Source organism: Lithobates pipiens, unplaced genomic scaffold (genome assembly GCF_037356315.1).
Source record: "Lithobates pipiens isolate NorthernLeopardFrog02 unplaced genomic scaffold, aLitPip1_a1.2 Scaffold_28, whole genome shotgun sequence".
Lineage (NCBI taxonomy): Eukaryota > Metazoa > Chordata > Amphibia > Anura > Ranidae > Lithobates > Lithobates pipiens.
Window position 1 is genome coordinate 33,459,515 of NW_027507789.1, and position 23,289 is coordinate 33,482,803.

A 23,289-nucleotide genomic window follows, 5' to 3' on the forward strand; every position below is an offset into this window, starting at 1 on the left:
CGGCCCTGCTCTCAAAAGGCTGAGAAATGAGCGATCAGCAGTCTTTAATCACTCAGTTCTCAGTCTTAGAAGCAGCGGGGGACATATGCAGCATCGGACCAATAGTATAATTTTTTTTTCTTTAAGAAACCCACAATTCCCTCCTTTAACAAAGCCCCTATTTATATTTATATTTTTTATGTGATCCTGACAGCACCTTTTTTATAAGATGTTTTTTGAGTGTCTGCCAGTGGCAGCTAGTGTTTTTTTTTGTTTGAGGGGTGGGGGCAAGCAACCTCAACCCCCCCCCACTGTTTGCTGGTCCACTTACCCGATCGGTGGTCACATCGGGCAAAGGGACAGGCATCTTGCAGTGTCTTTCATGTCCTTCTGAGATAACAGTGGCTTCCACCGTGCATCCTCCTCCCCTCCTCCTAGGCGCCTAATAGGATAGCCTAACCTTTCAGCCAATTGGGAAACAGCTAACAGACCCACACTTCCTGATTGGCAGAGAGGCGATTCAGAGTTAGAAAAGCAAATATTAATTTGCTTTTCTAACACATCTGGGTGGACTCTGAGTGCAATGCTCTGCGCTCAGAGTCCACTTTTTTGAAGCCTATTAGAGCCTATGGCTCTAATCAGGTGCTTAAAAAAATCCCTTCAGCTGTAATTAGGATGACCAGTGTCCCAAAAGGGGCTGGACGCTTGAATAGGGGGTTGCAGCGGCAGCCATAGATAGATTCATGCAATGCATGAATCTATCTATTATGCATATAGGGAGGTGGCACGTGTGTGCCCTTAATGTCCGGGCTGCCCCTGGTGTCTGCTATTACAGTGAGTACAGGGAGGTAGATGGAAGTAAAGCTAGACATTCGGTCTGACACCTCTGCTCTGACAGGGAGAGAATACAAGTAAATAAAAAAAAAATCAAAGAACCATTGAGATGTAAGCCCTTGTACACACGGTCAGAGAATCTGTCGGAATGTGTCCTATCGGACCGTTTTGTCGGATAATCCGACTGTGTGTGGTATGCATCGGACTGTTTCCGTCGGACCAAATTTTCCAACTTGCTGGAAATATTTTCCGACAAACTGGTCCGATTGGACATACTCCGATGATCTGTAGCCTACTCCGACGGACAAAGTGCCACGCATGCTCAGATCAAATTCCTAGACCAAAGCTATTGGCTACTATCCTGAACGTAGTCCCGTCGTAACGAAGTAACGTCATCACGTTATGTACAATCGGATTTTCCAACAACTTGGTCCGACTGTGTGTATGCTACAGTTTCGGCCAAAATCCGTCGGACAAAATGCAACAGATTTGGTTGTCAGAATGTCCGACCGTGTGTACAAGGGCTAAGACTGCATTATTATAACCTGTAATGCCGCGTACACACGATCGGACTATCCGGCAGACTTAGTCCGGCGGACCAGAGTCAATTCTACTGTGTGTGGTCTCCGGCGGACTTTTTCTTCCCAAAAGTCCGGCGGACTTGAAAGAAGTCTTGACTCCAAATTTTCCGGCGAGCGACCCACCCCCTCCTCCTGAACCTTACCAGGCTGCGTGCCCTCAACGTACAGGGGTGGGTGCTTTTGGGGGCGGTGGGGGGCGCTTGCTCGTCCCCACCCCCTTTCCTGACCGGCCGGGCTGCGTGCTCAGATAAGGGTCTGGTATGGACTTTGGGGGGACCCCCACGCCATTTTTTCTGTGTAGGGGTTCCCCTTAAAATCCATACCAGGCAACGGGGCTAGCAAGGTGTAAATCTCACCGATGGAGATCATAGTCTGATCGTGTGATCAGATTTAAATGATTATAAATGCTCATTAATGACTGATTATCTTTAAAGTTGCACTCTGGGCAGATTAAAAGCAGAAATGAATGCAGTCGTTAGATCAATTAGTGTCCTGTATTCACATGTACTGACAAGGAAAATACTGATAATGGGAGATGCAAAAGAGACGATCCCATCAGTCTGCTTCTGATCCTTTACTGTCTAATCACATGTTCACTATCCCCATATGTACCAATGTGTACCAACTGCAGTGCACAAAACTCATATGAAGAGCACAATCAAGAAGTCCTACTCCCAAGTGATAGCATCTCAGCTGTTGTGTACTATATATGTTGTTTTTCTATAACACAACACAAGTTTAATGCTGTTTTAAATTTGGTGTCACAAAACACAACACAAAGAGGCTAATTTATTTTCATTCTCTTACATCACAGTCCTGAATGTCATCCATGGCAAGAAGATCATTTCCATGGCGCAGCTGGAATCGCACGACTTCCCGCGCAGCCCTCATTTCCCCCTCCCGTGTGCTCTGTCCCTTGCACTCCCACTCCATGTCCTGCAGGAGCAGGCTGTACTTGCTGATGCGCTGGATGGGTTTTAGAAGGTAGGAGGAGAGATCCATCTTGTCGGCCAGTTCCTGCTGCTTTGTCTGTGAATAGACAATAACCACTTAAGTTGTATAATAACAATTGTACAAAAGTGATTCACTTACACCTACGATCCATGGATAATCATTTTGAGATGAGCAGTTTTATTGAAGAAGTTGTGATTCTGTTTAGTCAGTTTTGAGGTCCAGGCCCTGCTGACAGACAGCACAGCCAGGTTCTGAACCTTCCTAACCTGCCATTAGCCATGCATTATTGTATTTTTATTTTTATAAATATATATATATATATATATATATATATATAAAACTGTGTTCTCATCTTTCTTTAAAAGGACATTACCACCCTCCCTGATATCCAGCTATTTCTTCTGGTCTTACCTTAAAAAACACAGCCCCATGCTCTTGTAGTAGTCGGTCGGATTGAGGCTTGTTCTTGCTGTAAAATGCATACAATCCAAACTGTTCTTTCTATGTCAGAATACAAAAGGTTACAAGAATTGAACAGATTATTTTTCTTACAGAAGGAGAAGAAAAAGAGACACCATCATTTTTTACTCCCTATAGTACTTGGCATGAAGTCTATTTTCTAGTATTTCCTGTTTTTGTAAAAAATTTTATAGGCATTATCCACTCTGCAATCTCTAACAGATATCTGAAACTGTGGAACCACAATGTTCCAGCAGGGGACTAGGTATGCGGCACAATTCTGAAGATTCTACTAGGGAAATTACTCTGCAAGAGAGCAACAAGGCAGGGGAGGGGCTGACAGTCAAGCATAGGTAGTCTTCTGAAATCAAAAAGAGAAGATTATATTATATTAGATATATATATGGAATATTAATGTGTCTTTGCAGTACCCTAAAACTGTCCCCTTTTCTGGAACTCCTCCTCCATTTCCTAAAAATGTGCATACAGATTCAAAGCTGTATATCTGTTGTATGAGATCTCAGGCACTGCTGCCTCCGAACGCTAGTCTAAGGAGATTTGGAGTGAGAGTTGGTGATGTCACCACCCTGCTACTTTGCTGCTCACTGTTCTCTTTACTGGAGGCTCTGATATGACATGGAAGCAAATCCCTGCCTATACCAGGATGGTGTCTGCACACAGAGGCTCAGTGTAGAACAAGATACAGTAGCACCAGAAAGAGCACCAAATAAAACGATCCAAGAGTCAAACAATGATTTATTTGTTCAGTAAATGACAACAACCAACATGTTTGGGGGGGGGGGGGGCTGATAGATCTGCCCCTTCCTCAGGGCTACAAGACATAAATATATAAGTTTGACAGTTGATAAACATTTCGCTTGGATTTTTATACATTTGTTTGGTAATCTAGTTACAATTTTAGTAAGTCATGTTTTTACGTCTGTCTTGTTGCCTTGAGGAAGTGGGAGATTCATGGGTTCCTGAGACCTGTTGGTTGTTTGTTGCCCTTTTGGTGGTCATTTACTGAACCAATAAATCATGCTGGATTCTTGGATCATTTGATTCATGCTCTTTCTGGTGCAGCTGTATATAAAACACTGAATTTGGGAGACCCCTATTATTGAGGGGTTCCCAAACCAAAGCCATTTGGCTCCACTTAGGACTTCTTTTCTATTGGTAGAAGATCCATATTCAGTGCCTTACCCCCACCTTGGACAGTGTGGAAGAAGGCGCAGTAAAGCAGTAAATGGAAAACATCAGCTTCAGGGAGACCATAGGCAATTCTGTCCACTAGTACCTTTTTTTGGCCACAGCTTCCACAGCTGACATTTTTGGCCACAGCTTCCAAAGCGTAAGTCCTCTTCAAATCAGCAACAGAATCACTTTATTTATTGGCAGAATGTTTTTTAATAAATTAAATATATACCCTATATACCAGTCTTTCTCAACCATTTCAACACAGACCCTGGAAATAACTTTTCAGTCTCAGGGATTCCTGCTAAACATTACCATATCTGCAACTCATAATACATTAGTGTGATGGTCAATGGGATGAATGATCCCTACACTTGTGGTCACTGGGAAGAATTACAAGATATTACAGACAGCTAAAAAAATCAATAGCGTCGGTGGGAACTTATCTGAGAGGCAGAAATTGCTCATTGCTCATGGAACCACTAGAAACCTCCGAAGGAACCCTTGGGTTCCATAGAACCCTGGTTGAGAAACCCTGCTATATACCATATAGATCATTCTGTTACATAGAAGTAATTGGCTATATATGTAAATTGTGAACATAAATAACAATAAAATTAAAAAAAAAATTTCGCACAGCAACCACTCGGTGAAGGTTTTGTAAGATTAAATTCTGTCTGGATGTAAAGAGGAAACAAACAAATCTTTAGGGTTTATGATGGTGGTAGAGAAGGATGGATTTAAGCACAGTCAATTTTTGCAGAAAAAGTAAAAAATTGTCTATCCACTGTAAATCATGCCTAAAAATGGGGCTCTGGGAGATAACAGATCACTCACATGTTTGAGGAAGCATCGTCCCACATGACTAGGGTCTCTTCTGCAGCTTGTAAGCTCCTGGAGAAAGATATGACTGTGGAACTCATAAATTTTTTCTAAATTCCCAAAGATGGCAGCATGCTGACCACGTAGGGCTGGTGGGAGGTCGGGCTGATCCATCTCACACAGGTAGTGAGAAAGAACGTAACCCAGTGAACATACGTAATCTCGCTCAGTGGCAAGCAGCTCTTCCATTATCCTGTGGAGTTTCCTAGGAAGGCATTAAAATATGAAATATGAAAATTCACATGTTACTGAGATATAGAAGATACAATCACAAAAGACAGGCAGTACATAAAAGAGATGTAATATTGATGGAGTATACCTGTGGTGATAGAAATATGGCATCTCCCATTCTACAGTACCCATACCTCCCAACTGTCCCGTGGGAATGTCCTGAGGTATCAAGTAAGTCCTGGTGTCCCACGGATCTGGGCTGGAGCCCCGGAGGCCACTGCTGGTTCACTCAGTGGGCGTGAGTTTCAATGGATGCAATAGATGCTCTTATACACTTCACCCAGTGAGCATTCCTTCATGCCTGCACTCTCTGCCTCTCCTGCTCACCATCCACTGCAATCTTTAGTTGCAGACATTTGTCACTAGGACCGCTGGCATCCTAGCAACTGATTACCTGTTTTGCGGGCACACATTAGGGAGAAACTACCTTCCTCCAAACTGCTTTAGGACCTCCTTGCTCCACCCCATGACATGGGCTTTTGCTTCATACCTTCCAGAGGGCCAACACTCAGCTGGCTTTCCACTCCCCAGCCACTCTTTCAGAAGTTTAGAAGCTGTAGGAAGGTGGACAGCCGCCACCTTCCTGGACTCTGTCAGCCTCTCCAGTGCGGCTCTCTGTACCCACCTCCCCCGGTCCTCCTGTACGGGTCCCAGACATAACAGCGAGGCCCGGCAGCTAAATGCTTAATTATAGCATGCAGTTTGTAATGCTGCACCACGGCTCCTAACCTGTCCAGTACAAAAAAGAATACATTTCCCCAGATTATCACTTTTTCTTAAGGACTCAGGAAGCAGTGGCAGAGAGAGAACTTTGTTTATATTTCTGCGTGCAGCTGGATGAACTCCTCCAGTAAGTGTTTGCTGGCAGTGTATGACAGTACTGTAGCCGGTGTTGTGTCGAATACTGTCCCCCGTCGGATAGTGCCCACCCTGTACTGCGCTTGTGCAGTACGGAGGTCAAGGAAACTCCGAAAGTCTCCGAAGATGAACGGCGCCTGCGCACTGAGTCCAAGTTCAAGCCCCACCATCCAAGTGGACATAGAGTTAGAATAAGAATTTGCCGAGCGAAGTGAGGCCGTGCCGAAGAGTAGTGAACGAAGCGAGCCCGCGAGGGGCCCTCTTACTAAGTGCTACTGTATGTCCACTTGGATGGTGGGGCTTGATCCTGGACTCAGTGCGCAGGTGCCGTTCATCTTTGGAGACTTTTGGAGTCTCCTTGTCCTCCATACTGCCCAAGCACTGCGCCTGCGCATTATGGGCCGGACACCATCCGATGGGGGGACAAAATAGGCAACTCAGCAGAATATCGAACCATGTCACTTCCGGTTTATTTAAAAAAATTATTATTTGCAGATTACAATGAAGTAATTTCACTTGATGAGGAATACGTGTTTTGACACAAGAGCGGCAACCAAATGCAGTCCGGTGCATGGTATTATGAGCGGAGATTGTTACTCCGCTACAACACTAACCAACAATATGGCCGGCTCTAAGGCGGATACAACTTCATCCGCGTTAGCCGCTGTGCTGTGAAAACACCCAAATGTTCCTTTACCTGACTGCATTCGGTTGCCGCTGTTGTGTCCAAACACGAATTAGTGAAAATTATTGTGGGTTTTAAGAAACCGTAAGTGACGTGGTTCGATATTCTGCGTATTTTGTCAGGACACCGGCAGGTGGCAGTCATTCAGTGGCAATCTGTGAGGCATCAGTGAAGTGAAGGGATTGGCACAGGGATCCAGGTGGTGGTGGGTGCACATAAGCAGCACAGGCTGGAAAGAAATACAAATGATATAGTAAGCCATCACACTGCAGTCACATGCACATGTTGATACAGCCAGGAGTCAACCTACAACACCTGCACTGTGTGATCATCATTGTGATGATGATGATCACTGATTGTCATCATTATCATGAGGATCATACAGTACAGGTGATGTGGCTGTATCATTCATGGACATGGCTGCAGTATTTGTACTTGTATATTACTGTGCTGATAATTTTTAGGCCTCCTTGGCATTTGTGTTTGGTGGGGGGTTGTGATAAAAAAAGCCATGTATTTTTACCACTTCCCAACAACTCCCCCTTATGCCACAAACACAATGCTTTTTATGCATCAACAATTTTGCCGTGGACATGATGCCATGGACACAATGCTTTTTGCCTGGCAACAATTATCCACACTGTTAAGCGTTTAATGCTGCCTGCTAAACGCAACTCATGATTTGGAGGGGGGAGAAGAGTATTTGTACTAAAAGGGGGTAATTTTGTGAGAAAGGGTAGTTGTACTGGAAGGGGGAGAGGATTTGTGCTTGCAATGGGAATGTGGTGGAGGGGGAGGGATTTGTGCTGGGCGGAGAAATTAGAGGGGAGGGTAGATCTGGGGGGGGGGGGATTTAGAGAGGAAGGGAATTTGTACTAGAAGGTGAATTTGAAGAGGGTTTGGGTGGGGGATGAGGGGATTGGGATACAGAAGGTCCATGCTAGAAGAGGTGAGAGGATTTGTGCTGGGAGAAGTGAGTATGCAGATTAGTGCTGGATCTTTTTTTCAGGGGGAGAGAGTACATATTTTAGCTAAAAGGGTAAAGCTGGTAGACAGTATTGCTTGAGGGGGGATTTTGCAGTCTCCTGACCCCTGCATTGAACAACACACACCCCCACACTCTTCATTTTGTTCTCCTCATCCTACTGTGTGTTACACACTCCTGTCCCCATTCATTTTGTGCATTACATGTTACTGACTTCAGCACTGTATGCATTACATACCCTGGATCCCTGCACTCTGCATTATGTATTCTTAAACCCGACACGGACTGCAGCATTCTGTGCATTACATACTTATGATCCTTAAACACATTGCATTACACACCCCCGACCCCTGCACTCTGCCTTACCAACTCCTATATACTCTATATTGTACATTACATACTTCTCACCAAAGTGTTCATTGTCTCCATAGTTCCTGGATGCTGTGCAGTCCCTGACTAATATAATGACATTCTTTTTTTAAGGTCGGCTCAGACAAAGTGTGAGCAAAACCATATGTAATGGAAGCTTTTATTAAATGTTTTAGTGATTTTGCTGAGGTTTATATGTGTCTGTGATATTCTTGCTTGTGGCACAGCAATTAAGGTATATTTTGTAGGTACAAGGTATTCTGGGGGGTTATTTACTAAAGGAAAATCCACTTAGTAAAGTCGCTGTAGATCCGAGGGGGACATGCAAGGAAAATAAAAAACGGAATTTTAGCTTGCACATGATTGGATGATAAAATCAGCAGAGCTTCCACTAATTTTAGATTTACCCCTTAGATTTAGAGCGACTGCACTTCCAAGTGCACTTGCAGTACGAAGTGGATTTGCCTTTAGTAAATGACCCCCTCTGAGTTTTGTTTTACCGTGCCCCTTAGTGCCCGTTCACACAGGGGCAACGCGACTTGCAGCGCGACTCACAGACGCGACCTGCACACGACTTCAGCGCCGACTTGCAAAACGACTTCTGTATAGAAGTCAATGCAAGTCGCCTGAAGTCGCCCCAAAAATAGTACAGGAACCTTTTTCTAAGTCGGAGCGACTTGAGTTGCTCCTATTAGAACGGTTCCATAGTACAGAATGGAGCGCGACTTGTCAGGCGGCTAAATCGCCTGACAAGTCGCGTTAGTGTGAACGGGCACTTAAGCTCTTTCTACTGTTAACACTCTGGCCACACCCACTTTTTGGCACGGTGCGCAGAGCTCGCCGCAGGTTAACTCCACCGTCAAGTGTCCCTCATTCTCAAGTTCTAAGTTGGGAGGTATGAGTACCTAACAAGAGAAGTTCTGCCATACAATTGGTATGGACCATTTGGTTAAGTATATTTAAATGCAAAACGTTTTATTTGTAGCTTTAGAGTGTAGACGTGTTAAAATACCTGCTACTTCTTAAATGCAACCTGTGTCTTTGCTGGAGAGATTTACCAGATCCTGGTAACCATTTTCACCAACACAGAAAGTTATAATTAATTCAAAGTTTTACCCAGCGGATCTTGCCCATATTTTTTGGCTTGATTCAATCCCTTTGGGCTGAACACACGACTTTTTTTTTTTGCATGTTAACTACTATCCCAATCCCCATGAGGACTGAAATTTGTAAATTGGACTTGGTTCATCAGCTGGCCCCTACATCAGCTGCCACTGAAAGTCCTGCTGGGACTTCTGCTATTCTATGCTAGAAAAGCCATACTACTGAAATGGAAATCTCCAGTGGCCCCTATACATGACTATTTGAAGCACTTAGTCAACTCAGCCATCCCGCTTTATTAATTTGCATATGCTTCTAGGGTTTGCACCAAGAAATTCTCCAAAGTCTGGGATATATGGCTGAATTCTAATTCCACAAATGCTGCCTTGGAAGAAACCTATAAGACTTTGACATGACAGGATAGAATAATAGGTAGTGCTCCCTACGGAGGAGATTGTGTGAGGTAGATTGATTTTACTACTTCTCAATCAGGATTTTGGGTGTGAGGGTTTGATGTCTTAGCAGACGTCATTGATTTCACCGTCTGAGAAAAGCTCCATACATAATATCAGCTTTTCTGCTGATTTTTTCCTTCAGATTTACCAAAACCATATAATATGAGGTCAAACCTTAGGAGTTTCAATTTGTATGCAATCAGACAGGCCCTTGCACTACATGGTTTTGGTAAATCTGAAGGAAAAACTCAGCAGAAAAACTGATAGTGTGAATGGGGCATCACTTGCACATTTTATCTTCCCTTCCAATGGACTGAGTACACGCGTAAGCGAGGATTTGTTCTGTTTTTTTTACCTTTATACATTTCTTTTGTAACTAAAAAAGCCAGGGTATGCCCAGATTGCTCTGTTTTGTATTTTTCTAAATCATAAATTTCAATAAAAAAGAATATGGGAATAAAAAAAAAAAGTTTTACAGTTTTCACCTGAACAGGAAACCTTGCTTGACAACAACTATTTAAGAGGAGTTTTTGGGGGAGATTTCCTCTTTCCAGTTGTGTCTGTAGTACATAAATGGATAGAATATCTCACCAATGGGGGTGCAAAAAATATGACAAGGGTTTTTTTTTCTTAAATCATTCCCTAATTCGTCCAGATCCAAAATATTTTGAATTTAGATGTTCCTTAACCAGGTTTTGAACTGAATCTTTGAATTTTTGCACTACTGTATTGAATATGCCTATCCAGAATATGGAATCATTGACTGATATACATAAATTTCATAAATTTTCACTTACGCAAAGCTGAATTTTGCTGTCCAGTCACTGTCCCGAGATGACTCCGTCAGAGCTCTTCTCATCCAAGGAAGGCGTGGATTAAGTGGCTCCATTGCTAACAAAGGAGAGACTGCTGAAGAACTTTCACTGGAGTACTGAGAGGCTGAATCACCTGTAGAGAAGCTGGCATGCCTGGAAAGATGACATCGCTTTCCAGACTGCTTCGCTCCTTTGCCACTCTCATCCCTAGAGAGGCTACTTGAGTCATCGCTGCTTGTTCTTCTATAGTACATCCACGGGAAATGATCTGGAGTTGTAGAAGGGTTTTGAACTGGGACAGACCTAGAAAGTTTGGGGCTGGGAGTATGTAAAATCTCCAGAGCTTCATTGTTTGAGTTCTGAACCATCAGCTCAGTGTTCTCTGGGTCTGACCCACTGCTGTTCTTAGACTCATCAATCGTGGAGCATCCCTGTGAGGTTACAGTCTCTCTGGCTGTCCTTCCATTCCTATGGCTCCTGGATGCCTTCAGAAAGAGCCCCATAGAGCCAGAATGAAGCCCAAAACTACAACAGTTTATAATTGTTGACTCTGCAGATCGCATACCACCCCTAGGCCTGAACTCCTCTGTCTCCTTTGGATTCCCATGTGCAACATCACTTGAAAAGCTCACTATGGTGCCATCTCCTTGACTACTAACTCCAGAGACCAAAGTGGTATCCTTATGCCAGCCTAAGGCCATTGCAGCCTGTTCATCCCTGCACTTCTCTAGAGTCTCTTCCACAAGTTGCTTTGCCTCTTGACATCTGAGCCAGGTTTCGTTCCATACCACCAACCCTCGACAACTGCTAAGTTTGTAGGCTTCCTCTTTCATCTCCTGGAATTTGTCATCTGACAATTCTTCTGTCAGTCGTTGCAAGTAGGTCTCAAGGCACTGTTGGGATTCTGGTTGGCATAGTTTTTGTTCGGCCACTTTCAATTGGCCCACATAACGGCTGCAACTCACAGTGAGCTGTGTGATCTAATAGAAATCACAGGCAACAAAATACTTGCTACTTTAAACAGAATAAGCATTGGAAATCAAAATCTGAAGACCACAATTAAATGATGACATTTTAAGGATGCAAAGATACAAATAGACCTATGAAAACAATAAAATTAGGGGACCCAGATTTTAAGTAGGATTGTGTAGAATTTGTGTCCTAGAAAGAGTGTGTCATGTTTTCTTTAGTATAAAAATAGTGCATCTATCCATCATATATTTCCAGTGCTGATAGGATTTTTAGAAATTGGGCACCGAGGTGCAGAAATATTTAGACCCAAGATTTATGACTGCAATATGGTAAAGGCCCCATGCACACTGCGTGTTAAGCCATCTTCTATGACAATATATTTATTATGATTTCTTCTTGTACCTTATCACAAAACCTGTAAAGACTGAGAAGTTTCTCCAGCTCCTCCTTTTGTCTCTCCACACTCATGTAGAAGCTGCTTAGTTTGGTCTGGAAGCCTCCTCTTGTAGCCTTAAATGACTCCATTTCTGGAAACAGTGACCCATTGAATTTATTTGCATTATCCAGAAGGACCAGCCCGTGGTTATAATGCACCTGTATCAAAACAACAATTCTGGTGACTTTAGGTACAAAACAATTCTAAATCCAATTTTGGTAGATGAAGAAAAATCCAAAAGAGGGGTTATAACATTCATGTCAAACTCAAGTTTAAGGATGGGCAATTGTGCCTCCATCCACTGGCCACATTACAGTAGTTCATCAGCATTTTAGAAATATAACTTGGTGAAATTAAAAAGAGAAATGTTGATAGCTAACAGAGAGGATAAGGAGCTCTATAAATGTATGACTGCTAAGCCTGCTGATAGCCACCACCTTCTACTCTGTACTAACTTTGCTGGTTAATGCCATAGTATTTCATCTCACCATGCCTCTAAGCCCTTGCACACACAGTCAGACATTCTGACAACCAAATCCGTCTGCTTTTGTCCGACGGATTTTGTCCGAAACTGTTGCATACACACAGTAGGACAAAGTTGTTAGAAAATCCGATCGTACTTAACGTGATGACCTTATTTCGTTAGGACGGGACTACATTCAGGCTAGTAGGCAATAGCTTTGGTCTAAGAATTTGATCTGAGCATGTGTGGCACTTTGTCCGATCGGACAACAGTTTCGGACAAGATCCGACAGGCAAAATCCGACGGACAAAATCTCCGACCGTGTGTACAGGGGCTTAGATTCATCGTGTCTTCCTGACAACCTACTAGGGAAGATGCCTCTTAGGCTTACACTCTTTGTTTCTCCCTCACTGCCAACCACTTTCAGCAAAAATGCCTTTTGGACATAAGGTTTTAGGATGAACACAAAAAGAACAGGTTCCCCTATCCACACTATACAGTGACTATGGATGAATCTCCCTCTGTATCTATTGTATTTAGACAAACTACCCCATCAGCTGTCATAATGTTCAAATAGCAGATGCAGATGCATCCTGGCTCTGTCAATTTTTTTAATCAAGAGTTGCCGAGCGACAGGGCCACCCACTGATCGAATTTCAGCCAGTTCATCAGGAACCAGTCAAAATACATACATACAGTGTATGGTTAGCTTTAGCCTCTTTATTTTAAGCCTAAGAGGTGTCTCTCCTGAAGGTAGTAGGTGGGCTAGGAGGTGCCTTAGCTGAGCTTATAAATCATCTCCCTTGAAGGTGGTCGGTTTCAGGAGCAAATTACTAAGGTGCAGGCTGCATAGAAGTTCTACTTTACAACCGGCGTACTGCAAAGCGGAGAGCGGAAGGCAGCACAGTACTGAATTGATGGCGGGTGTGGGAGCTGCCGGAGTTAACTTTTCATATTAACAAGCTGGTGATTGGTGGCTAGGACACTGGGTGGTCCTAGCCACCAATCACCAGCTTGTTAATATGAAAAGTTAACCTTGGCAGCTCCCGCACTCGCCATCAATTCAGTACTGTGCCAGAGTTAACATTTCATAATAACAAGCTGATGATTGGTGGCTCGGACCACCCAGTGTCCTAGCCACCAATCGCCTGCTGATTAACTTTAAAGTTGACTCCAGAAGCTCCTGTTCTCTGCTCTGCGGTGAAGATGAGAGCGGCAGAGGCTGAGGGGAAGGACCAGCAAAGCAGGGACATGTTCACAATTTACCCGTCAGCTGCCTGCAGTCAATGGGTAGATCGCAAACGATGGCTTGCAGACCCCCGGAGTAGGTTAAGTATCAATAGTGGTACTCATTCACTGTAGATAGTACATGGCAATACTCAGGATTAGAGATGAGTGAAATTGAGATCTCTTATTTAATTGAAACTTCAACCAAAAAAGATGTCAGCAAGCTCCTGACATATTGGTGAACTTGGATATTTTGATAGGCAACATTGCACGGGGCTTTAAATGGCTCCTAAACATTGCAAACGCTCTTATTAACTGGACCCAATAAAGTGGCAAAAAACAGCCCCCAGTTACAGCAACAAAAGCAATATATCATATTTACTACTACTATTATGAGGTAACAGTTGTGATTACGTGAAGCATGCTGATTCAGTCAACATACTGAGAGAGTCACACTACACAAGGCAATATCCAGAATGTACTGTATATCAGCTTTCCCAGATGGTTTAACAACTTTGGATAGGAATTATGAAGATTATGCAAAGGAAAAGGCAATAAAATGGTAAAATGAGCTTCGAGTCATGGCTGCACAGGGATGGCCAGTACAACTACCAGTGTTATACAGTACAAGGTGGTGTTATATGATATACCATTAATAGTGTAGCCATTTATTAGGGGGTAGCACGTAGTCCCACCACCTGGACAATAGCATAATACATGTATGAGGTGAATTTGGGATCGATAACTACAAGCATTTTTTTTTTATTTGGGAAATTGTTCTGACAATTCAGGACTATGGAGCTAATGAAGGCAATGGAGGAGAGGGAAGGTCAGGGACCAGGGTAGGCAAACAAGAGGGTGCAGGAGATACAGAGCACTGACAGCAGCACCGTAATACAGAGCACTGACATCAGCACCGTGACATACAGCGCTGACAGCAGCTCCGTGACATACAGCGCTGACAGCAGCTCCGTGACATACAGCGCTGACAGCAGCTCCGTGACATACAGCGCTGACAGCAGCTCCGTGACATACAGCGCTGACAGCAGCTCCGTGACATACAGCGCTGACAGCAGCACCGTGACATACAGCGCTGACAGCAGCTCCGTGACATACAGCGCTGACAGCAGCTCCGTGACATACAGCGCTGACAGCAGCTCCGTGACATACAGCACTGACAGCAGCTCCGTGACATACAGCGCTGACAGCAGCTCCGTGACATACAGCGCTGACAGCAGCACCGTGACATACAGCGCTGACAGCAGCTCCGTGACATACAGCGCTGACAGCAGCTCCGTGACATACAGCGCTGACAGCAGCTCCGTGACATACAGCGCTGACAGCAGCTCCGTGACATACAGCGCTGACAGCAGCTCCGTGACATACAGCGCTGACAGCAGCTCCGTGACATACAGCGCTGACAGCAGCTCCGTGACATACAGCGCTGACAGCAGCTCCGTGACATACAGCGCTGACAGCAGCTCCGTGACATACAGCGCTGACAGCAGCTCCGTGACATACAGCGCTGACAGCAGCTCCGTGACATACAGCGCTGACAGCAGCACCGTAAGCAGCCCCAGGAGGAAGTCAGCACAGCACAGGGATGGTGTGATCCCCTCATAATAAGAACCCCCAGGAGGAAGTCAGCACAGCACAGGGATGGTGGGAGCCCCTCATAATAAGAACACCCAGGAGGAAGTCAGCACAGCACAGGGATGGTGGGAACCCCTCATAATAAGCAGCCCCAGTAGAAATATGACACCGCTCAACCTCTTCAAAGAGGAGGGTAGGGGCATATAGTACGGTGTGCTTTTTTGGGTCAGGGAAGTGAGCCAAATGAATTAAGAAGGTCTGTGTGCTTGATTCCAAAAATTGTTTATAGACATATACATGGTCTACTGATCACATGTGTTGAATTCCTCCGAGATCCATGCCTCATTCATTTTTAGAAATGTGAGGTAGTTAACACTGTGGTGAGCTAGGCGAGTACGCTTATCGGTCACAATCCCCCCTGCTGCGCTGAACGTCCTTTCGGACAGGACACTGGATGAGGGGCAAGCCAACAGTTCGATTGCAAATTGGGCAAGCTCTGGCCAGAGGTCAAGCCTGCCCACCCAGTAGTCTAGGGGTTCATCACTCCTCAGAGCGTCCACATCGGCCGTTAACCCAATGTAGTCGGACACCTGACGGTCTAGGCGTTCCCTGATGCTGGATCCGGATGACACCTGTCGATGGGTCGGCTGAAAGAATGACCTCATATCCGAAGTCACCAACACATCTTCAAACCGGCCTCTTCTTGCAGGCGCTGTTGGATTGGTACCCGCAAATCCTTCTCTGGGAGTGGGAATTGCTCCTCTGCCAGCGCACGCAAAAGCAGAATGCAGCATTTCTCGAAGCAAGGCCTGGAAGTGCTGCATTCTGACAGCCCTCTGCGACGGCGGTAACATTTCCGCCATTTTGTGTTTGTACCGGGGGTCTAAGTACGTTGCCACCCAGTACTGGTCCTTGACCCTCATGCTTTTTATACGGGGGTCCCTATTAAAACACTGGAGCATGAAGGCCCCCATTTGCACTAAAGTGGAAGCGGTGTGGTGGCCTGGCTCCTGCTCATCATCCAGGATAATGTCGTCCTCTTCATTCTCCTCTCCCCATCCTCGCACAACAGGGATCCCAGAAAGGTTTAAAGCATGCTCTTCTTGCTCCTGCTCATCCGCCCCGGCACCATCCTCCTCTGACTCCTCATCAGACTCCTGTTGTTGACTTGTCTCAGATAGAGTAGCCCCCCCTGGGAATTCATCCAGCATTGCGACTTCCTCATCTTCCCGCTCCTGCTCCTCCACAGCCTGATCAATGACACGACGCAATGCACGCTCCAGAAAGAAGGCATAAGGTACCATGTCACTGATGGCGCCATGGCTGCGACTGACCAGTTTGGTGATCTCCTCAAATGGCCGCAGAAGTCTGCATGTGTCGCGCATGAGCAGCCACTGGCGCGGTGAAAAAAAACCCAGCTCCCCAGAACCGTTTCTTTCGCAGAGTTCATACAGGTAGACGTTAACTGCACGTTTCTGCTGGAGCAGCCTATCAAGCATATAGAAGGTTGAGTTCCATCGCGTCGGGCAATCGCAAATAAGACGTCTGACCGGCAGATGGTGTCGCCGCTGAATGTCAGCAAGGCGAGCCATGGCCGTGTAAGATCTTCTGAAATGGGCCGAGATTTTCCTTGCCTGCCGCAAGATGTCCTGGACCCCAGGGTATTTGACAAGGAATCGCTGCACGACCAAGTTTAAGACGTGTGCCATGCACGGCACGTGCGTGATTTTGCCCTGTTTCAATGCGCTAAGCAGATTGGCACCGTTGTCACACACCACTTTACCAACTGTCAAATTGAGCGGTGTTAGCCACTCATCTGCCTGTGAACGCAAAGCTGAAAGGAGTGCCGGGCCAGTGTGGCTCTTTGCTTCCAGGCACAACAGACGCAGCACGGCATGGCAACGTCTCACCTGGCATGTGGAATAGGTTCTGGGGAGCTTGGGCGGTGCAGTGGAAGAGACGCTAGCAGCGGAAAAGGAGGAGGCAGCTGAGGAGGAGAGGGAGGAGGATGGAGTAGGAGGAGGAGAAGAAGAGTCAGGCCTGCATGCAATCCGTGGCGGTAAAACCAAATCTACACGGGTGCCACGGGTTACATGCTTGACGGCCGTCAGAAGGTTCACCCAGTGGGCAGTAAAACTGATATACCTTCCCTGCCCGTGTTTGCTAGACCACGTGTCTGTGGTCAGATGTATCTTGGCACCGACACTGTGTGCCAGAGATACATTCACTTGCCGCTGAACATGGCCATATAGCTCTGGGATGCCCTTCTCTGAGAAATACTTCCTTCCTGGGACCTTCCATTGTGGTGTTCCAATGGCCACAAATTTGCGAAAGGCCTCCGAGTCCACCAGTTTATATGGCAGTAGTTGGCGGGCTATGAGTTCTGACAAGCCAGCCGCCAACCGTTGGGCAAGAGGGTTATCCGGCGTCATCATTTTTTTACGCTCAAACATTAGGCCCACGGAAGCCTGCCTTTTTGCAGAAAAATGTGAGCTTGGCGTGATGGAAGGTGGAGTGGAGGACAATTGTGAGGAGAGAGGAGAAGGAGAAGTAGAAGACGAGGCTGGACGGTGAGAGCCTGCAGTGTGGCTTTGTGTGTTCCGTTGCTCCCACTGGGCTCGGTGATGGCTGCTCATGTGCCTTCTTAAGGCGGTCGTCCCTAGGTGAGTATTGGGCTTACCGCGACTAACGCGTTGACTGCAAAGATTGCAGATGGCAACGCTATTGTCAGCAGCGGACACGTTAAAAAAAGCCCACACTGCGGAGCCATGTGCCGGTGTCCTGGGAGCGCCAGATGTGACCGTACATGGTCGATGACTCGCTCCTGATACATTTGCAGTCTGCTTTGTCCCTGCTGTGCAATGTAAGTCATTGCTGCTTCTCCTCCCTATCTGCTGGTCCATATCTCCCTCTGAACTCCCCTCCTCTTCCTCTCTTGTGGGCACCCACGTGACATCACTAGACACGTCATCATCAACGTCACCTTCCCCACCGCTATAAGTAGAGTAGGCAGCAACACCGGGGACCAACCTCCTCCTTGGGCTGATCTGGGTACTGGCGTCAGACTGCTGAGTAGCGCTTGTTGCTACCTCCTCTTCCTGATCCAATACCAAGAGTGGCTGCGCATCAGAAATGTCCTCTTGATATGGATCGGAAAATAATTCCAGTGACTCAAGCGGAAGGTATGTGGTGGTGGTGGTGGTGGTCGTGTTGTTGGTGGTAGTGTCTTTGGGGGTGCACATAGCAGAGAGTGAAGAAGAGGGTGCAGATCGAGAGGATGAGGAGGGTGCAGAAGAGTAAGGCTGAGCGAGCCACTCAACCAAGTCTGGTGCATCCTTTAAAGTAATTGAACGCACCTTCTGCAACTTCCCACTTTGGCTCAAGCCTGTTGCTCCTGCCCTACCCCTACCACCCCTGCGGAAGGGCCTGCCTCTTCCTCTGCATGTCATTTTTTAAATGACCCTGTGACAAAACTCTTAGTCCCTATACCGCTGAAGGACTGCTGCAGTATAGGTGAGCGGTCAGCAGTGGTGCACGTCAACCCTATCTATTGTGGACCTATAGCGGTCCTTACAGAACAGCAGACTGTACCGCACTCAAGCCTATGTACCGTAGCACCCTATACCAAGTTACCAGTCCTTATAAGAACTTTTGTGGACCAAGCAGGTTGTGTATTAGTGTTTAGCAGACTGTACGTCAGTCCCTATACCGCTGAAGGACTGCTGCAGTATAGGGCAGCGGTCAGCAGTGGTGCACGTCAACCCTATCTATTGTGGACCGATAGCGGTCCTTACAGAACAGCAGACTGTACCGCACTCAAGCCTATGTACCGTAGCACCCTATACCAAGTTACCAGTCCTTATAAGAACTTTTGTGGACCAAGCAGGTTGTGTATTAGTGTTTAGCAGACTGTACGTCAGTCCCTATACCGCTGAAGGACTGCTGCAGTATAGGGCAGCGGTCAGCAGTGGTGCACGTCAACCCTATCTATTGTGGACCGATAGCGGTCCTTACAGAACAGCAGACTGTACCGCACTCAAGCCTATGTACCGTAGCACCCTATACCAAGTTACCAGTCCTTATAAGAACTTTTGTGGAACAAGCAGGTTGTGTGTTAGTGATTAGCAGACTGTACGTCAGTCCCTATACCGCTGAAGGACTGCTGCAGTATAGGTGAGCGGTCAGCAGTGGTGCACGTCAACCCTATCTATTGTGGACCGATAGCGGTCCTTACAGAACAGCAGACTGTACCGCACTCAAGCCTATGTACCGTAGCACCCTATACCAAGTTACCAGTCCTTATAAGAACTTTTGTGGAACAAGCAGGTTGTGTGTTAGTGATTAGCAGACTGTACGTCAGTCCCTATACCGCTGAAGGACTGCTGCAGTATAGGTGAGCGGTCAGCAGTGGTGCACGTCAACCCTATCTATTGTGGACCGATAGCGGTCCTTACAGAACAGCAGACTGTACCGCACTCAAGCCTATGTACCGTAGCACCCTATACCAAGTTACCAGTCCTTATAAGAACTTTTGTGGACCAAGCAGGTTGTGTATTAGTGTTTAGCAGACTGTACGTCAGTCCCTATACCGCTGAAGGACTGCTGCAGTATAGGGCAGCGGTCAGCAGTGGTGCACGTCAACCCTATCTATTGTGGACCGATAGCGGTCCTTACAGAACAGCAGACTGTACCGCACTCAAGCCTATGTACCGTAGCACCCTATACCAAGTTACCAGTCCTTATAAGAACTTTTGTGGAACAAGCAGGTTGTGTGTTAGTGATTAGCAGACTGTACGTCAGTCCCTATACCGCTGAAGGACTGCTGCAGTATAGGGCAGCGGTCAGCAGTGGTGCACGTCAACCCTATCTATTGTGGACCGATAGCGGTCCTTACAGAACAGCAGACTGTACCGCACTCAAGCCTATGTACCGTAGCACCCTATACCAAGTTACCAGTCCTTATAAGAACTTTTGTGGAACAAGCAGGTTGTGTGTTAGTGATTAGCAGACTGTACGTCAGTCCCTATACCGCTGAAGGACTGCTGCAGTATAGGTGAGCGGTCAGCAGTGGTGCACGTCAACCCTATCTATTGTGGACCGATAGCGGTCCTTACAGAACAGCAGACTGTACCGCACTCAAGCCTATGTACCGTAGCACCCTATACCAAGTTACCAGTCCTTATAAGAACTTTTGTGGACCAAGCAGGTTGTGTATTAGTGTTTAGCAGACTGTACGTCAGTCCCTATACCGCTGAAGGACTGCTGCAGTATAGGGCAGCGGTCAGCAGTGGTGCACGTCAACCCTATCTATTGTGGACCGATAGCGGTCCTTACAGAACAGCAGACTGTACCGCACTCAAGCCTATGTACCGTAGCACCCTATACCAAGTTACCAGTCCTTATAAGAACTTTTGTGGAACAAGCAGGTTGTGTGTTAGTGATTAGCAGACTGTACGTCAGTCCCTATACCGCTGAAGGACTGCTGCAGTATAGGGCAGCGGTCAGCAGTGGTGCACGTCAACCCTATCTATTGTGGACCGATAGCGGTCCTTACAGAACAGCAGACTGTACCGCACTCAAGCCTATGTACCGTAGCACCCTATACCAAGTTACCAGTCCTTATAAGAACTTTTGTGGAACAAGCAGGTTGTGTGTTAGTGATTAGCAGACTGTACGTCAGTCCCTATACCGCTGAAGGACTGCTGCAGTATAGGTGAGCGGTCAGCAGTGGTGCACGTCAACCCTATCTATTGTGGACCGATAGCGGTCCTTACAGAACAGCAGACTGTACCGCACTCAAGCCTATGTACCGTAGCACCCTATACCAAGTTACCAGTCCTTATAAGAACTTTTGTGGACCAAGCAGGTTGTGTATTAGTGTTTAGCAGACTGTACGTCAGTCCCTATACCGCTGAAGGACTGCTGCAGTATAGGGCAGCGGTCAGCAGTGGTGCACGTCAACCCTATCTATTGTGGACCGATAGCGGTCCTTACAGAACAGCAGACTGTACCGCACTCAAGCCTATGTACCGTAGCACCCTATACCAAGTTACCAGTCCTTATAAGAACTTTTGTGGACCAAGCAGGTTGTGTATTAGTGTTTAGCAGACTGTACGTCAGTCCCTATACCGCTGAAGGACTGCTGCAGTATAGGGCAGCGGTCAGCAGTGGTGCACGTCAACCCTATCTATTGTGGACCGATAGCGGTCCTTACAGAACAGCAGACTGTACCGCACTCAAGCCTATGTACCGTAGCACCCTATACCAAGTTACCAGTCCTTATAAGAACTTTTGTGGAACAAGCAGGTTGTGTGTTAGTGATTAGCAGACTGTACGTCAGTCCCTATACCGCTGAAGGACTGCTGCAGTATAGGGCAGCGGTCAGCAGTGGTGCACGTCAACCCTATCTATTGTGGACCGATAGCGGTCCTTACAGAACAGCAGACTGTACCGCACTCAAGCCTATGTACCGTAGCACCCTATACCAAGTTACCAGTCCTTATAAGAACTTTTGTGGAACAAGTGAGTTGTGAATGTTTAGCAGACTGCAGCAGAAGGGCAGCAGTCAAGTATAATATCCTTTCTATATTTGGAAGAAAGAATATTATACATGTACAAGCCTATTACTGTACCACTGATACCAGTCCTGAAAAGAACCTTTGTGGAACTAATAATAACAGCAAGTCTTTAAAATTACCCTCACTGCCTGACAACACTGCTTCCTTCCTGTCCCTATACAAATTGGCAAAAAAAGAGAACGATTAGTGGTTACTGGAACAGCTCTTTTGTGGACCTTGATAGTAACAGCTAATGATGATGATGATGATGATGATGATGAAAGACTAATCTGGCTGTCCCTGTAGCATACACCGTCCTTTCCCTTTCTCTAAACTAACAAAAGACACTCAGGCTGCTGCAAGAATCAGCAGCACAGCAAACCTATCAACACCTAACACCTATACCAGTCCTGAAAAGAACTTTTGTGTACCAAATAGCTAGTGGTTTATCTCTCCCTACTCCACACAGGAACCTGTCCCTATCTTAACAGAAGAAAGAATGTAAAATGGCCACCGGATCGGGTGTATTTATAGGTTAGGGGGAATGTACAAGTGTCCATGTGCTGTCATGTCTCAATTGGCTGTCCTGTATCACATGATAAACGTGTCACCAAAGGTTAAAGTTCTTGTATACATTAAACACGTAAGTCCGCCGCGGCGAACGACGGAAAAAGGCGTTCGAACGTGCGGACCGCGAATGTCGGAAATTCGCCGCGAAACGACCGCCGGGCGAACCGTTCGGCCATCACTATTTAACAACTTTGGATAGGAATTATGAAGATTATGCAAAGGAAAAGGCAATAAAATGGTAAAATGAGCTTCGAGTCATGGCTGCACAGGGATGGCCAGTACAACTACCAGTGTTATACAGTACAAGGTGGTGTTATATGATATACCATTAATAGTGTAGCCATTACTAGTGATGGACGAACTTCCGACGGGACGTTTCGCGAACGCGAAACGCGAACGGGCACAAACGTTCGCGAAAACGACCGTTCGCCGCGGGCTCCATTGACTTCAATGGGAGGCGAATTTCGCAAACCTTTAGGTCGAATTTGCGGCCACGGGGTAATTATTAGGGGGTAGCACGTAGTCCCACCACCTGGACAATAGCATAATACATGTATGAGGTGAATTTGGGATCGATAACTACAAGCATTTTTTTTTTATTTGGGAAATTGTTCTGACAATTCAGGACTATGGAGCTAATGAAGGCAATGGAGGAGAGGGAAGGTCAGGGACCAGGGTAGGCAAACAAGAGGGTGCAGGAGATACAGAGCACTGACAGCAGCACCGTAATACAGAGCACTGACATCAGCACCGTGACATACAGCGCTGACAGCAGCTCCGTGACATACAGCGCTGACAGCAGCTCCGTGACATACAGCGCTGACAGCAGCTCCGTGACATACAGCGCTGACAGCAGCTCCGTGACATACAGCGCTGACAGCAGCTCCGTGACATACAGCGCTGACAGCAGCACCGTGACATACAGCGCTGACAGCAGCTCCGTGACATACAGCGCTGACAGCAGCTCCGTGACATACAGCGCTGACAGCAGCTCCGTGACATACAGCGCTGACAGCAGCTCCGTGACATACAGCGCTGACAGCAGCTCCGTGACATACAGCGCTGACAGCAGCACCGTGACATACAGCG

General features: G+C 46.4%; 1 protein-coding gene across 3 annotated transcripts in view; it reads right to left on the reverse strand.

Annotated features, from left to right (window-relative positions):
• Positions 1 to 23,289, reverse strand: part of KIAA1755 (KIAA1755 ortholog) — a 133,891-nt gene that overhangs the window by 36,035 nt on the left and 74,567 nt on the right. For all 3 annotated transcript variants that reach the window (XM_077459049.1, XM_077459048.1, XM_077459050.1), the window contains exons 12-16: positions 11,757 to 11,948; positions 10,365 to 11,362; positions 4,839 to 5,088; positions 2,760 to 2,849; positions 2,202 to 2,423 (exon numbers count right to left, since the gene is read on the reverse strand). In XM_077459049.1, coding sequence (XP_077315175.1) covers positions 2,202 to 2,423; positions 2,760 to 2,849; positions 4,839 to 5,088; positions 10,365 to 11,362; positions 11,757 to 11,948 — 1,752 coding nt within the window. The remainder of the gene's footprint in view (positions 1 to 2,201; positions 2,424 to 2,759; positions 2,850 to 4,838; positions 5,089 to 10,364; positions 11,363 to 11,756; positions 11,949 to 23,289) is intronic.